The sequence below is a fragment of the Diadema antillarum genome, unplaced genomic scaffold (genome assembly GCF_040938485.1).
Source record: "Diadema antillarum isolate AM-2024a unplaced genomic scaffold, OU_Dant_1.0 scf00000017, whole genome shotgun sequence".
Classification (NCBI taxonomy): domain Eukaryota; kingdom Metazoa; phylum Echinodermata; class Echinoidea; order Diadematoida; family Diadematidae; genus Diadema; species Diadema antillarum.
The window spans coordinates 3,873,685-3,891,680 of record NW_027270906.1 but is presented as its reverse complement, the minus strand read 5'-3'; the positions used below and the strand labels follow the sequence as shown (position 1 = coordinate 3,891,680).

At 37.8% G+C, this 17,996-nt stretch overlaps 1 protein-coding gene across 1 annotated transcript; it reads left to right on the top strand.

The window, feature by feature from the left end:
* The first annotated feature begins 243 nt into the window (after nucleotides 1–243).
* On the top strand, nucleotides 244–10,353 carry LOC139725820 (aurora kinase C-like). The gene is made up of 9 exons (XM_071636903.1): nucleotides 244–294; nucleotides 1,778–1,960; nucleotides 3,841–3,947; nucleotides 4,888–5,079; nucleotides 5,528–5,666; nucleotides 7,238–7,386; nucleotides 7,710–7,884; nucleotides 9,282–9,338; nucleotides 10,180–10,353. Exons 1-9 carry the CDS (start codon nucleotides 244–246, stop codon nucleotides 10,315–10,317), a joined length of 1,191 nt encoding a protein of 396 aa, XP_071493004.1. The 3' UTR covers nucleotides 10,318–10,353.
* The last annotated feature ends 7,643 nt before the right edge of the window (nucleotides 10,354–17,996 follow it).

Genomic DNA, 17,996 nt, shown 5'->3' with positions numbered 1-17,996 from the left:
TTAGATCTTATACTTAATTGTCACAAATTACAGTCAAAGAAAATTGTTTAAATTAGTAGGCCTAACTAACTACCAAATTATTAGAGACAAGAACTTGATTATGACTCCTGTGGGTATGAGATGGATCCTTGTAGATCCTTGTAAAGTCTACGACTAGATATCTCACATAGTGAACAAAAATATAACTTACTCAGATATTCATTCCTCATTTTCTTCTTTGCCTTTTTGTTTTCCTTTACAAAGATGATGGATACAGGCAAAGAGAATGCTGCGTACACTCACATGCCATCCAAGGTTTGTATTGTGAACAGGTCTTCATTACTTGTTATATGAAACATCAATGATATCACTGATATTTCACAAATTATATAAATCAACCACAGTGGACCTTATTCTACATAAGACTTTTGACAAACTGTGAGACAGCAGTGCTCATAATCCAGTACGGATGTGCAGCCAGATTTTTAGTCACTGTCATAATCACATTCAACAACTCAACAAGAGAAGAGCTCAGGATGCCTTATGTTTCAAACGATTAGTATAGTAGATGTGCTGATTCCCCCCCCCCCCCCCCCCCCCCAATTTATTTGTTGTATTTTTCTTTAGAATGAGCTACCACAGCTCAGGAGTAGGCCTACAGTAGTATCACATGTATGTGCCATGGTCCTCAAAATAACTGTATAGATTTTCCTTGTCCAGAGTTGCCAGTGTTATTGCCATTGACAAGGAGGCCTGGGCCCCGTTGCAAGAAAGTTGCAATCAATTGCAAATAATCGCTAATTTTGAAACAATCATTCTGATTGGCTCAGGGTCTGCCCTATTAAGAAGACATGCATGCAACAATGATTTTGATTGGCCAGTGACAATCAGTTGCAAGTTGCGTTTAAACGCAAAGTTTCTAGCAACGGGGCCCTGGTATGCTATATAAACAGTGACAGCTACCTGGAAATTTTGAAACTTATGCATGTAGCTGTGTCATTCCATCAAGTCATGATCATTAGTAGTTACACTTGTCTGGTAATCTATATTCTGGAGATGGCTGAAAGTCTTTTTCTAGCATTAAAAGAAATTAAATAGGTTAGCAATCTATAGATTTGCTTCTGCAGTCCCCCTTATGTGAGGTATGTCACTGTGAGAAAAAAAATGAAAGACCACAGGGAATAATTTTCCTGGTATCGCATCGCAATTTGCTATGCATTTTTACACTACTGCTACACAAAATAACTTGTGTAGCAGTTTTCTTACATAGAAGTGTACAGGAGTTCATTGAAGATATTTTTCAAATTTTTCAAATTGCTGATCAAATTTGAGTTTGAAAATTATTCCCTGGACCATTTTGATATATTATGTCAAATTCAACCTTGTCGGACAATTTTAGCATCAAAATTTTTAAAGTCTGCTGAAGATGACTGTTTATTGTACCTAACTAATTGTACCGGTACTGTACTTCCAAGTTAGCTCACATGTGTTGTCAGTGCACTGACTAATTTCCCTTGTGTCACACAACATCACACTTTGGTTATTGCATGAATTGTGGACAGATTTAGGAGTTGCTACGTGGTATGTTACATACAATGTATCAACTGATTTTTTATTTCCATGCCTAAGGAGTCTTTCAGTACTTGCAATCCCAACCATTCCTTTGACATTTGAATGGACATGGTTTTTATTTGACTCATTGCAATGATATTTACCTGACTTGACAAGGAATCCGTAATAGGTAAGAGCATTGTAGTAAGTCTTCAGGGCTAATTTTGAATCTGTTTCATCCACTCAGTTCCAGACCCCAGTCAGTGCCTCCAGAGCAGATGCTGGCCCCAAGCGGATACTGAAGCCCTCCTCAGCCAGCACAAACGTAAGCACAACTCCAACAAAGGCCACTAGGTCGAAGGTCGGGCAGCCACCCGTGTACCATGCCCAGTCAGAGGTCGTGAGTGAGGTCGCAGGGTCGAGAGGACCAGTGAGTCTTAAAGGGCAAGATCAAAGCCCGCGGGGTGAAAATGACCCCAAGTTTTCCTGCCATCCCAACTGACCTGCTGGCTATGAACTAACATGCTTCTTCTGGGTGGTCCCTGGAAACCCCAATTCTGTAGATTACAGATTGATGTGATAATGTCACACAGTCTTTTGTCATAACTTGGATTGGAGCCAGGTGTAAGCATGGTTGGCATCCAGTCAGGTGCTATTGTTTTGAACCATTTTCCATGGCAATGAATGGCGATGACATCACGCTTTGGTACTCTGGTGTTGACAAGGATCAAATGTGTGGCATGTTGGTCATAATGGTGTCCTTCCACCCCCCCCCCCCCTTTTTTTTTTTTCTTTTTTATAACACCTGTATACAAACTGGCTGTTTTTTTAAGGTAGTGCAATTCCAAAAGTTTTTGGTGACAGTGAATTTCAGTTGCACTTTTGTGGGAAAATGATGATTTAAATCTATGATATGTACACCACAATGATAGTTGTTTGCAAATCCACAATGGTTTGTCTCCCTTTAGTGTGCAAAGCATAGGTAAACATTCATCATTTAATCCAGAACAAAGTATTAAATATTTTTCTTTGTGGGCCACCCTCATTTCCCTCTTTCACATTCCTGCCCTAGAGTTAACAACATCTATAGTCAAATTCTTTGAAAAACATCGGTTTCTGTGATTTCCATTTCCTTCTCATGGACTAAACAACTGCTCAGAACAGAATTGCTCTGAAATCTATCAATCTTTCAGGTTTCAACTAAAAGACATATATACAGTACTCTATCTGCAAAGTTCATATATTGCACAGTAACAATCTATTATCTATTTGTATTCTCTTCAATTGTAACACAATAGTCCAGAGAACTGGTGGTGATCTTTCCTTTCTCTTATTTAGTTTCTATGGGAAAAGTGCTTTTGTAAATTATCTGAATTCTGTTGTGCTACTATATGTTGCATACGGTATGTATTATTCAGTTGCTGAGATTTTAAAATGTTTTTTTTTTTTTTGAGTGTGTGTACAAAGCAAGATCTACGATTTGAATTCAATATGGTTAAAACTGATATCTTTACACTCAAAGTGTTTAACCTTTGTTCTCCATAGCTGTATCATACCCCAGCTTAAACCCAATACCTTTTATGGAGCTGTCTTCATCCATTTTATACTACACATATCAGTCCAAATGTGGGAGTGTATATGATACTGATAACAGCATCCTAGCAACATCTGGATTTGATACACTCAAGAATAATGGTACCGGTATGGCTTAGCTGCAATAGGTCATGATGGTATATACTTAAACCATATGGCAGTTTGATGTTGTCCATTCCAAGATGCATATCACCACAGTGCAGCAAATAAAAAACATATAAAATGTGAGCACCAGCAGAACCAATAGCATATCTAGTGTACTTTAGTGACCAATGTGATGTAGGGCCATCTGGCAAATACGAAATGTTATTGATGAAAATTCAAGTAACTAGTTTTAAGGGCTTACAACTTCTCAACAGGCATTTGTGTATTTCATCTTGTGTAAATCATTCTCTAGCTGTCATGTAAAGGGCTCAAAAATATGGAAATTTCAATTTTCTTTTATGTATAGATACGAAAGGAGTAAATTCAGTGCCAGTTAGATTTCCAGTTTTTGCTTCTACTATCAAAATTTGTTGTTAAATGAAATTGTTCATTCTAAAAAAGGAAAAGGACAGAACTCCTTACAATTCACAGAAGAAACCCCAAATAAAGAAAAACATTCCAAAAGTGATTGGAACCATTAAAGGAGCCAGTGCTTCGGGTAGAGGTGAAGACACTTGATAAGACAACTCTCTTTTCCAGAAACTGTCAAAGATTAAATCTTGTTTCCTCCAGGCATCTTCATCAGCCAGACCCACCCATGCCAGGACACACCCAGTCAAGCAGTCAGAGAACAAACAGGACAGTGCAGGGAATCAGGCGGCCAATCAACAAGCACCCAAGTAAGCCACGTTGCCAATTGCAGGGAACAATCAGTGATCACTGGGACTCCTCCATTACTGCAGCATTCTGCATATAATTCCATTGAAGATATCCTGTAATTTGCGTCTGTTCATTTGACTCATGACTATAGTTCTAAACAATACTGGTATTTTGTAAAAAATGTGAAGAAAAGGTTTGTGTTTTGAACAGTATTTCACTGCATCATTACTTCACTCAAATATGCACTTGGAATCTTGATATCAGTGCAAGATGGTCATTTCCATGCTTTCTATGATGTAAACATCATTCAATTGTTGTTATTACCTCCGCCAAGGGAGGAGGTTATGTTTTCTTTACCGTTGGTTTGTTTGTTCGTTCGTTTGTCCGTGTGCAAAATAACTCAAAAAGTATTTAACAGATTGGGATGAAACTTGCAGGAAAGGTTGAGAATGACACAAGTAACAAACTATTAACTTTTGGTAGTGATCCGAGAATTTTGGGGGAATTTATGAAGGATTTTTGATATTTTGGCAGGTAGGGTCAATGAACTTGGAGTTCAGGCTGCGCGTATTTGAAGTTTGCATGCGCACACCAAAGTGCGTGCTCTAGTTTCTGCTAGGGCGAGGCGCGCTGTGCAGCTGAGGGTTTATGACGTAACAAAGGCTTGTGAAATCGGGCGACTTTCAGCACTCTATAAACACTTCAGCATCAGTACACTGTATGTATGGGTGGAAATCAGATATCTCTGGGATATGGAAGAACAAGATCAGTGATGGAAATGAGCTGCATTCTTGGCGGAGGTCTGCGCTCTCAGAGTGCTTCTCTAGTTCCAAAATGTGTACAAGTATGTTTGCAGGACTTCTTGAAATGATAAAAATAGAATGATCCTGTGAATATACTCCAGCTTTTTGCTGTCAATTTACATCTGTCATGAACTTTTTCTTTATTTATTTCACACAGAAAAACATGGACCCTGAAAGACTTTGACATTGGGCGGCCGCTGGGCAAGGGCAAGTTTGGCAATGTGTACCTGGCTCGGGAGAAGCAGACCAAGTACATCGTGGCCCTCAAGGTTCTCTTCAAGTCCCAACTCCAGAAGTCTCAAGTGGAACATCAGCTGAGGCGAGAGATTGAGATCCAGGCTCATCTAAGGTCAGTGGTTGACCCTTCTCTGGGATGTCCAAGGGGGTCAGTCCAGTGGTCTGGGGTCTTCTTCACATGTTTTTATTTTCTGTTGACAGTTGTATGTCATTGCCTTTTTTTGTCTTGTGTACAGAATGCAAAATAAAGTTGTTTTTTTTTGTAAAACGATAAATTGCAGCTTCAGCATAACCTTAAAAAATCTTTGGTAATCAATGCTACTCAAGGGGAATATAGAAAATGTAAGCCTGATATTACTTGGAACAAGAGTGAATCCCAACTGCATGGAACTGCAAAATTGCCTGCAGAGATACTCAGAGTTGATATTATTATGAGATGCATAGGAATGGACAATGTTATAATTTTTTTCATACTCCCATCAAATATTTAACAAGGGTGATTTCTTTTTTCAATGTTATCCTAATTCATCTCGATGTAAATTCTCCCATATTCTTTCTAGACATCCCAATATTCTGAGGCTGTTTGGGTATTTCTACGACGAGACCCGTGTGTACCTTATCCTTGAGTTCGCCCCAAGGGGAGAGCTGTACAAGGAACTACAGAGGGCAGGCCGGTTCAACGAGCAGAGGACAGCCACGGTGAGTACAATGCAAGAATTCTCATTATCTGCGAAAGATGTTATAACAAGCATTAGCTGCTTTAGTGTCAGCTAATCTGGCAATTAAAAGCACTCTTTGAAGCATAGATAAGTCTGAACAGTTGAGGCAAAACTTCTTATCTTGGGCCCGTTGCATAATGGTAACTTTGCCATCCAATGGTAACTTCCATGGAATTCTTGATTTTGATTGGCTGTTAGGTAATTGTTGCCATGGAAGTTGCCATTGGATGGCAAAGTTACCATAATAGTAACTTTTATGCATTGGGCTTAGGCTGGAGGTGTAACTTTACCATAATCTAACCACTGTCATGGAAATGAATCCGGTTGACAAAGTTTACTGCTGTTGAGTTAATTACGTCCGTATGGACATAATTGTATGTTATATGTTGTATGTTACAATTAGGTTCTAGAGGTGTTAAGTCATCAGCATTGGGTCTACTAAGACACCACAAGAAACCTTGGCCCATCTAGTGGGATGAGCATGGAGCAATGTTTGCTGATGTCATTGATTTTGGTTGTCAACATTATGAGTACCGCAGAGAACACAAGTTGTTATGGTGGGGTTGCATTGATCTGAAGAATATAATGCTTGGATGGAGAAAATTACAAACAAGCCAATGGTTTTTCATATCAATGGTTTTATTCCAGTGTGCAATCAAACTGTAACAGTGAGCTGTTTACTTTTAATCAACTAAGAGCATCATGCTTCCTCTCATTTCTTTTGTTTTCTTTTTGTTTGTTTTTTAATGTATTTATCAATCTATTCACTACCTGTGTGCAGTAGGGTTTCTCGGCGTAAGTTTCCCACATGAGTGATGCATTCTTGGCAAGCTCAGAATATAAGGTAGCTTGATTTGAGCCTTGTTCATGCTGAATGGATACGTCTTCCATGAGCTGTAAAAGCTGAAATATTTTCATTTGAGTAATTTCTCGTGCTTGGCCATGTAATTTCATGGGATTTTGATTTCCTGGACGATGATAACTAGAGAGCAGGCATTTCACACAGCTCTCTGCTGCCTTGGAGGCTGTGGGTTTGGAAAACCCACAGCCTCCTCGGCAGCACAACCTATGGTAATAGGTACAGGGGTAACCAGTCCCCTTTACAACAGCAAATTCATTCATGCTCCAGGACTAACGAATATGAAGAAAAATACATATAACGACAGTCAACCTTGCCTAAGTCGAATCTATTTGGACTGAAGAAATAACTTTAATTTAGAGAAAATTGAACTTATGAGGGATTAAAATCAATAGCATATAAAGAGAACAGGACTTGAAAAGACCTTCAACTTAGGCAATTATTAGACTTATGCAAGGTTAACTTAAGCAAGGTCGACTGTAGAAGTTTTGCCCTATTCTTACTTTGAAGATATCTCGTAATATTACACATAACAAGCAAACAGTCCATGCTCGTTTATTTTTTGCTAGCTGCGTGTTGCACAAAATTGGTGAGAGTTTCCACTTTTACAGTATCTGTCATCCTATTTGTTCCTTTGTTTTCCCTATAAAAATTAAAAAAAAAAACTTTTCTCTGTTCCCTTCACTCCACAGTACATAAGGCAGCTTGCTGATGCCCTCAAATACTGCCACTCCAAGAAAGTCATCCACCGTGACATCAAGCCTGAGAACCTCCTCCTGGGTCTGCTCGGTGATCTCAAAATTGCTGACTTTGGCTGGTCGGTTCATGCACCTTCATCAAGGTAAGACTTCAAGAAATTGTCTACCTGTTGTTCTTTGAAGAAGTTTGAGACCTCTTACTATTAGAACACTTCAACACAGACAATATCTCCATCATAACAATTTTGCAAGGACCACTGATTGTAAATGTACCAAAAAAATGTACCACTGATAATAAATGTACCAAAAATAGAGAACAGCAAAATTGGGCAATGGAAAATCTGGACTGCTGAATTCACATCATTAATAGTGGTACCTTGTACATGCAAACTTGTTTTAATGGGCTTTGCCTGTACCACTACTACATGACCAACACATACCATACCAATGATTCTTGTTCCTCCAGGAGAACCACCCTTTGTGGCACCATGGACTACCTCCCACCTGAGATGATCGAGGGGCGCATGCATGATGAGAAGGTGGACCTGTGGAGTCTTGGGGTGCTCTGCTACGAGTTCCTGGTGGGCAAGCCCCCTTTTGAGGCCGAAGGCAGCAGTGAGACCTACCGTAGGATTACCAAGGTGAGAGAATGCCCAAACCTTGTCCTTTTGCCCTGAGGAGAACCTAGAACAAGCTTTTACCCATCCTCTACCTTGCTTGTTATGGTTATGTGTTAGCCATTCGGATGGCAGTGGGTAATTTGTTGTAGATGCCCAAAGGCATTACGAACCTATGCGTTAAATATTGAAGATCTGAATGCCTTGCTCGTTATGATAAGAAAAGAAACATTCTCTGTGCATTGAGTGAGTGAGGTATCTGTCATGAAACTTATGTCCCATTTATACTATTGTCGTAACTAGAATGGTTTTTGAATAAGCTCTCAAATAATTTCTGCATGTTAGCTGGAGTGCGAGTCCATTGTAACTGACTTATAATTTCTTTTTGCAGATATTATTAGCTCATTTCATATAGAAACCCTGTAATATTTTGTGAATGCAGGCAAAGTGATGCTGTTATATTTGTGATGATTTCATTGTAGTGCCTGCATGTCAATCCTAGCATGATGTTCACTTAGTGAAGATTCTGTATTAATCTCGTGATTTTTTTTTCTTTTTTGTTGAGCCAGAAAGCTTGCTGTACAGATCAATTCTTGATTGCAAACATCCACTCAGCAGGATACATTCCCTTCTAACCTACTACTGTTATTTATCAAACATCTGTCCAACTTGGATCAAGATTCGTTTCCATAGCCTATCAGATTCCTGTTTCAGAAAGTGAAGAGAAAGACAACGCACCATCAATTTAGACATCTTAACTCTTCTTGAAGAGGATCCGAAGTAGTGTCTTGAATTCAACAGTAATTGTATTTCATGAACTGTTTCCTTTCTCAGACCCATAATGACAATTTGTTAGGTTATGAACATCATTTTGGAAGGGATTTTGACTTGCTCAAGTCTTGACTCTGAGGAGGTTTGGAGTGCTCCTGACATTGAACAGGAATACTGTGGACTTGGATGTCTTTCAATAGGACTTTCAGTACTGTACGACAGTTGATTGGCACAAAAATGCATGATAATACAGATTTCCCTAAATATACATGCAGCATGTAAAGAGAAGACCTTAACACTTACCGGCCTATACTTTTCAACAGGTAATACAGTACCTTGCAAAAGATTATACCATTCAAAAGAGTAACTTGGTGGATAATATGACTCTCAGGTGTGAGTTTCTTCAATTTGTCTCCCTCTAGAAATTAAATTTGTTAAGAATCACTTAACAAACATGTCAGAAAAAAGGAACCAGTGGGACTCGAACCTGTCATCTACTGCTTTCCGGGCAGCGGAACTACCACCAGGCTGCCCCTGGTTGCCGGCAGTGACACGATGAACATGGAACAGATACCGAAGCTCTGAAATTCCGATTAATATCTTTCTTTCATTTAATATGGCTCTCTCGTGGTGTTTTTGCTGCCTTGCAGGTGGACTACAGATTTCCCAACTATGTAACAGCAGGTGCCAGGGATTTGATAAAGAGGGTAAGTTAGTGCTTTCTATGTCATCACACTTGCTTCTAATTTTTGAAAGATGTCACCATTGGACCCTATGACTGATTTATTTTCTGACGGTAACATGGTACAGTAGGACCTTGTTTTAACCTGTAGAGGATGAGTCCCGAGTACTTGGGCGAGTGTCTATGGGAAATGTGTGTCATAGAAAAATCAGCCGGTCCTCAATGGGTTAACAGGGTAAGATATACTGTAAACCTTGCCTAAACCAGCTTCCGCTTAAAGAAAATACAACTAATGAGGGACTAAAATCAATAGAATATAAAGAGAAGAGGACTTGAAAAGACTTTCAACCTCAGCGATTACAATGTATTTGACTTTATGCAAGGTCAAGCAAGGTTGACTGTACACTTCCAACAAAATTGGCTCTAATCCTACAAAATACTTCACATGATCCATGCAGTGCAATTCATTATGAATGGACACATTTCCCAGATTACAAGATGTTTTTGTACATATTTTAACCTGACTGAAAGTGTACATATGGATTCATTTCAAAAATTGTATTGCACCTCTGTGATGTAGCTCTCACTAGCTGTATTTTTAATATACTTGTCAAGGGTGGAATCCAGGAATTCTGTAAAGTGGGGGGGGGGGGGGGTGAATAAATGTTTCTGCTGCTACTTCCAGGTTTCTTTTTTTTTAAATTTTTATTGTTTTAACAAAAAAGGGGGCACCCGGTGCGCCCCCTCTGGATCCACCACTGCTTGTACCAAATGTACTGTGTTGGATGAGACACTTTTTATTGTGTCCGTAGTCATAGTCAGTATATTTTACACTTAGTTCCCTCACCTTGCTTCCATTCCGACAGCTCCTTCAGCACAATCCGTCCCACCGACTACCACTAGAGCAGGTCTTAGTCCATCCCTGGATAGTGGAGCATAGTACCAAAACCACCCAGTCCTCATCCTCTTCCTCATCGTCTTCATCATCCAACTCGCAATCATGATTACGATGTCATCTTGCTATTGGCAACCCCAAGATAGCGCAGTCCGAGTGTGCAAGACCTCTGAGAACCACGAACAACAAGCATGTGGCTCTTTCATAAATTCTTCTTGTTACTGTCATTCTGTGGCTTGAATCAAGCAATGTCACATATATGATATCATGCACATTCATATGTATGGTTCAATTGATTATTGTGTCAGATATTAGACCTTATGACAAATGTACAGAGTGTAGCAGAACACACTCTTTATATGCAATCAGTCACTGAACTCTTTGTGCTGCGCTGTTTCATTGACCCTAAGCAAATGGGGAAAACTTATGACAAGCCTTGGCTTGCATTGCTTGCATCGTCTTGGAATCACTGGTGCTCAGTACAATAACTTTGGGCTGTTGAGTCATCTTGGGTTAGCCCGTAGCTATGTCTATTTAATGTTTGACGTCATATTCTGCATTTTGTATCACAGAGTGTTATATTGAATCAGGCTTTACTATTGTAAACCATGATTAAAAGAAGGTGTACACTGTATGAGTACATGAATGAGAAGTTGTGATTTCCCAGCAAGGGACAAAGTTGTGATTTCCTAGCAAGGAACAAGATAGTTACACTTAATCATTAAGCAACAAAAATTACACTGCACTTCCTTTATTCTTCCCCAGAGTCATTAGAATTAAAGATGAAGTGTTCTTTATTAGTGGGTTTTTTTTCCAAGATATTACTTCCATATGACTTTTCTGCTACAAGCTTGGCAGTTTATTTTGATTCATTTAGTACTCTTACCTGTCAGAAGTGTTCAACAAAATGTCTTGCATACTTTTCATTTGATGTCTTTTTGTTGGTGACTGGTAAAAGAGCCCACAAATAGCAAAGCATGACAAACAGATAAATTTACAATTCTTTATTCCACATTTTCATTTGATCTTGTGATTAAGTTCAACAAACTAATGTTACGGTGCCATAGTTGATCGAAAAATGTTGAAAATAATGTATCAAAAATTGCAAAGGCAAACATTTATACATTATGCTTTTTGTTTCATTTAAGTGTTGTCGATTTTGATGTCTATGTAAAAATTAAAATATATCATGTCTTCACACAGATGATACAATGCTTTATATACAGGTATATTTTTCCTTTGTTTTGTTGTAGATGTACTTATCTAATATACAAAAAAAAAAAAACTCTCTTCCTAGGCATGATTTTTGTTACCTGTTTCCTTGGTTGAGTTCTATATTATCTTTCCTTTTGTATCACAATTTGATATGATATTTACATGTGGGACAGGCATCTACTTAGTTCTACTCTGATCTGGGATGTACACTGTGCGTGTACGAAGAAGTCACCTTTCAAAAGTTAGCCAAAGCTTGCTAATTAGAGACACAAATGTGTGTCATTGCAGAGGCAGTCTAAAAGTAGAGGTAGTGTTAGATGGGGAAATATACAAAGTTTCAGCGTACTATGCAGTATCAAATGTAAGCACAATCGGAAGGCAATTTACACAACTTGATGGCATGTAGACCACAATATTTACAGTAACAGTATGTTTTTCCATACGAATTTACGTAGATTGTGTCATAATTTTTTCCAGAGTTTAAGGTATTTAGTGACTACAAGTCAGTGGGAAAATGGAGATCTGAGAAAATTAGCCACTCAATAGGAAAGTGAGCATGTATTGACCATGTGACTGTCACCAGGCCAGCTTTTGCAAGGTTGTGTGGGCAGCCTAAATTGGCTGCTGGGTCACAGGAATGTGATGTGACAAACAGAACATTTCCCTTCCGGGATATCTAATTTGACATGGATTTTCATTAATCTTTACTGTTCTCATTCACTGTTTTCATTGAAAGTCATACAGGAAAACTCCATTATAACAAGCTCGCCTGCAATGAGATGCCATGTTGAATGATTTCCAGTACAAATGTACCGTTTTAATCTGGTCCCTTTTTTAGTACGTTTACAATGAGGTACTATTTATATAGAATTGGCCGCTGCAGCGATCTCATTGTAATGGGATTTTCCTGTATTCTCTTTCATGTAAGTTTGAGTGTTCATGTATTTCAAAACATTCCACCATATATGTTTTGTATCAAATATGAAGGGTATGATAACGAAAAGATTTTAGGGTAGCTTCCACCAGACTGAAACTTTGTAAGGCCATTCATGAATGTTGGTAAAAAAATTTCTTTGTGACCCCTACAATGGAGGGAGCCAGAGGCAGTCTATACTTTCTGAGAACTGCAAACATGCTCTAGCAGAGATACACATGTATATGAAAGTATTCACACGACAGTGTAATGCAGAAACTTGAGACCAATATTTTGTTTTTTCAAACTTGTGTTAACTTCAGTTGAGGTGTACTGTACAAGTATTGTGTTCAGTTGACTAAATGTAGTGTGTGAATAAGAACTGCAGATAGATAAAATGGGTTAGTCGCATGGAATTGTCTCAAAGCTCATTATTCACTATGATTATACTGTACATGTATGTACACAAGATAGACCACTGTGATGTGCCGATCTGTGAAATGCCTGTTGTACTGGCTTCATATTGCGAACATGTAGATGTACTCAATTTTTATTGTCAGTGGTGGTGATATGAGTGTAAATAAAGAAAGTGTACATTATGTACATAAGTTTGTACAATTAATTTTTGCTTTCATAATCTTGAATTCCTATATGAAAGAATACATAGTACAATCCCTTTCCGAAAACATGAATCAGAATTATTTCCATATTACGTATCATCAATCAAAGCCAGCATTGAAACAACTTTCAGCATATCATATGAATAAGCACCACCTTCTGTACAGAGTCTTGCAAGGAAAATTTCAAGCTGTGCAATGCACACAGAATAAAAACTTGTCAAATTTGACCATGTGCAACATCAAGGATATGCTTACATAAATACATGAACATATACATTGTACATGTATTCAATAGAAATCTTCATATCCACTTCAGAAAAAGGAACATCATGAATCTTGAAACAAGAGAGATACTGCAAAAAAAAAAAAAAAGATAACATTCAACCAACTTTCTTTTGACCCCCAATTTTAAATCAAAAGTTTGTGTTTGTTAATACATGTACTGTAGCATATTTTTCTTTAATGTAGGTACATGTACACGTTATTGGTAGGATCAAAAGGTCATGAATGAATAGTGTAAAGATTTGACAAGGACCTGGGTTAATTAGTTGGGAGACACTGCTTTTAAACTGTAATAACTGTTGACCTCCCAGATAACCATCAACACAGACCTTTGTTATCTTTTGCCCCACATCTAATCAAGGAGCTAGCTTATCATGACTCGGCAAAGTAGAGTTGTCCCGAGGTTGGTGAAATCACATGACATAGGCCTGCTTTTGGGGTTTGTATCAAATCGCGGTAAAATGTGAAATTTGCCTGCCTGGGATTCTACACCCCTCCCATCTCAGCTTACCTCAAATATATCTTCTTTTTTTCACCTTCTCATAGTTTTTTTTTTTTTTTAACATCTATAAATCACCTTTGGTTTGTTCATTTAATGTAATGTTAAAGGGACTGTACAGTACTGGTTTAGGTGAGGATTTGCAAGACAATTAGAAACCACTCTGAAATGTTACAAAGCATACAATTCCAAGGGGAATCTAAAGTTTATTTGAAGAAAATCGGTTTTGAAATGACTGAGACATGTAAAAACAAGGAAAAACAAAGAGATCCTGATAAAAGTAGTGGCCTGTCACTTTTATTAAGATCACTTTTTTGGATATCTCAGCCATTTCAAGTCTAATTTTCATCAAATAAATGTTGGATCATTGAAATTACATGTTCTTTCATATTTCATAAGAGGTTTCTGATTATTTCATCAAAAAATGTTATAAACCTGAATCCTCACCTCACTGTACAGTCCCTTTAAAGTTAACATTGACCTTTGTCCTTGACTTTTGATTTAACAACAGAAAACATGAAATGGACAGTTTGAAATGGACAGTTTGAAATGAGTGATTTTTACAGATATAACTAACTGTTGTCTAAACCGTGTATTTGTTGAAGGATAATTTTACTGTACCACTCCTGTCCCCCCCCCCCCCCCCACATAGTTTTTTTCTTTCTTTCTCTCTCTCTCTCTCTCTCTCATTCATTCTCCCTCTGTACCTGCTTGCTATAAATCCATCTCACAGTACAGCCATTTATCAACCTTGAGCACTTCAATACAAAGGCACTATTTTGACTTCTTGAGTCAAGGACCCCTTGGGTGGATGGGATTGCGCTTTTGATCTGGAATTTAGCTTTGACCCCGACCAGGTAAAATGAACATTCATGTTTTCGTGCGACAGATGAATTACATGTCCAGCTTTCACAAACAACTAACACATAAGTAACCTTTAAAATGTGAAATTTTACTTTTCTTACTCAGCTTTTTTTTAATACCAATAAGTTGGAGAATACATGGTTCAATGTTTGCTTGAATTGTGCATACATACATGTAGTTAATAAAAATCATAAAAACAATGTATTCACCAGGTGCACTCAATGTAAATCTACTCTATGTATATTGTAAAACGGTTTTCCCTTCAGGTTGATTTACTGGTTGATAAATGACCTTCAGGGAAACCAAGAAATATAAAAATACCAGGCAGATAAGTTCATAAATAAAAGCTAACATCAAACCCTGCATAACATGTTTAACAAGGTTACTCTGGATTTAAGGAGAGGCTGCCTGCATAATATGTGCTACCTCATTGATCAAAAGCAAAAAAAAAATATGAGCCAACAACAGGAATACTTATGTCATTCAATACAAGTATGAGACTTCCCATTTATGCGACAACTGGCACTTCTTGCATACTTCAGTTTCTGCGGATAAAGTTTATTGATGGAGCACTACAATGTATGAAATTGAGAAGTTGCTTAGCAACACGCAGACATATCCTCTTTACCAGGTATGACAATTACATAGTAAACTGAGACGGGCATAAAAATATTGTTCTTCTGTCAAAAGATTTTTTTTTTATTACATCAGAAAGACATCACATATTAAAGACAATAAAGATCATACAATGCAAAATGATTTCAGCTTTACAGGCATTACAACAACAAAAAAAGTCACTGTGATGATTAACAGACTTATCAATCATTGGCTTATACAGGTGACAAAACTGAAAGTCACTGAGTTCTCATTTCTTCTCAGTGCAGCACCTGTCTTTGCCAATGTATCCGTGTCAGATATACATCAATTTTATCATAAAATCTGATGTCCTTGTCTGAAGTCCACACAACGCATGATGACATCTTCTTTTTATTAACGTGTAGTAAATCAAAATGTCACCATCCTGGAGATGCATGAGTACATCATCTTAAAATCAATTTCATCAAATAAAACACACAATAAAAAAACTGTAAACCTGGCTGTTATTATTTTGAAGCTTGACACTTTCAATGTCTTAAAAAAAGAAGGAAACAATGATTGCTCTGCACTGTTGCTCTATATTGGATTAAAAAAAAAAAACAATAAAAGAAAACAGCTGGACTTTAACACCTACACATACGTTTCCAGCAAGCACTTCATTCAATGAGCCTGCTACTTGCATCTTCACCAGCTCATGCATTGGAGGTCCTACTGGTACAAACACTCTACAAAACTGTAGATGTTGTCTTGATAACTAGGAATGCTGACACAAGATGAAGCAAACTGACTGGTTACTAAAAGGAAACCGCATTTCATGTATAACAAGTTCCCTTACAACGAGGTACAGTACTGCTTTTCTGCAGTCCTGATTTTCCACTATAATAATGATCTAATAATAATGATGTCTCATTTATCCAGGGAAGCCTCTTCAGTGTTGCCACTGCTCTACAAAAGGCCCTGCCATTACTGTTACCCACACTCTGTAGGTACTCATCTATGTACACCTGTGTATAGAAGGACAGGTGGTGGGTAAAAACATCTTGTCAACGGACAAAAAGCACTGGGCGGGATTCAAACTCGGGTTCTCCCATCCACTGAGAGTCTGGAGTCGTATCCACTATAAAGCCAAAGCGCCCCCACTTCTGTATTTAGCTGGTCTCTTTTTTGGTACATTTACAGGGTACTGGCTACAACCAGGTAAACTTGGCAGTCTCAGCAACTCTTGTTATAACAAGCTTTTCTTGTACAAAGATACAAGCCACTACAAATGAGTGTCGCCATCTCTTTGATTTCAGTTGAATACCATCATACAGCACAGCTGAGATTTACTTCATTCATCATCAACAGTGGAGTCAGTACTGTTGCTCCTTCCAGGTGTCAAGCTCACTAGACGTCCTATCTTACAACCTTTCACCTGTTGCCACAAAGATGTAAACTGTAGTACATTCCCATGTACATACCAACCATGCATTTGATGCATGTTCTAATATGCAATGGGTGAAATGGTACTCTTTTCCCACTAAGTACATTAAAGACATACAACAGTTTTGTTTCATAAAAACTTGCAATTATTGGAGGATAAAATAAATACCACACCGCTTAATATTACACTGACACTTTGCCACTTCGTTGTTTTGATGGTAACTATTTTAGTACATAATTGATTTGTATTTATTTGACTGTTGTAGTAATGCTTCTGCATAAGCCACATGAAGAGAAAATGGTATTATATCAGTCATCTACAAATTCTGCTTTCATTGAGGTTAATAGTCTAACTGAAGGGTGTTATCAATACATTATGTAAGTACATGTAAAATATTGTCCACATCGAAGCCCATTTTTCTACTGCTTTTTTCTGTGTACATATTAAAGAAAAAGTGAGCTGACATTATACGAAGCAAATGCACAAATACTGCAACTTTGATGAATCCATGTTTTGACATAAAGGCATTCAAAAATACTACCATCACCCACACACTGATGATACCAAACTAGACAACTACTGATAAGTTTTTATCAAACAGGTGTACATGGTCTCACTGCTGTATGCACAGATGTCGCTGCCTAATACAAACAAACAACATTTTGCCAGGCACTTGATATACTCATATGCAAACACATGCTGGCTGCAGTACATGGAGTTAAGGAGTACAAATATTAACATTGATGATTTCAGGCACAGTTCAATGGAAAACAAACACTAATGATGCACAATATACTGTATATGCCACATATTCTTCCAAAACATAACATTTGCATAAGTGGAAAACAGTAAGAAAATTTCAGAGGTGGTTAGATAGAAAGAGTTTCCCTTTCTTAGGAAAAAAAGTTTTCACCATCTAGATGTACTAGTATCTGAAATTTGTAATATTTGAGGCAATATTTTGGTGTGTTGTTCACCATCCATTTGCCAAATACACAAAATAAAACCACTGTGAAATGAAGAGCAGACGCACTATTCAATGTGGATGACTTTGGCATGTGACTTTGATCACGACACAAGATATGGCACTAACGACATTGAGTTACTCCAGACTTTGAGCAAAGTCTCTCTGTTAGCATGATTTTGCAAAAAGGTGTCACATGGAAGATAAAAGTTGCTATCAATGAACTACATGATTAACCCTAAGATAAAGAGTACTTCTATAGATAAACTAGTGTAAACATTATAATATTCCACAACTAATCAAATGGCCATGCTGGCTTCCTTTGGAACATCAAACATACATGTATGTCCATAAAACAGAATTACCTATCTGAGAAAAAAAACTGAACATGTCCTGTCTATCTTTGTGATT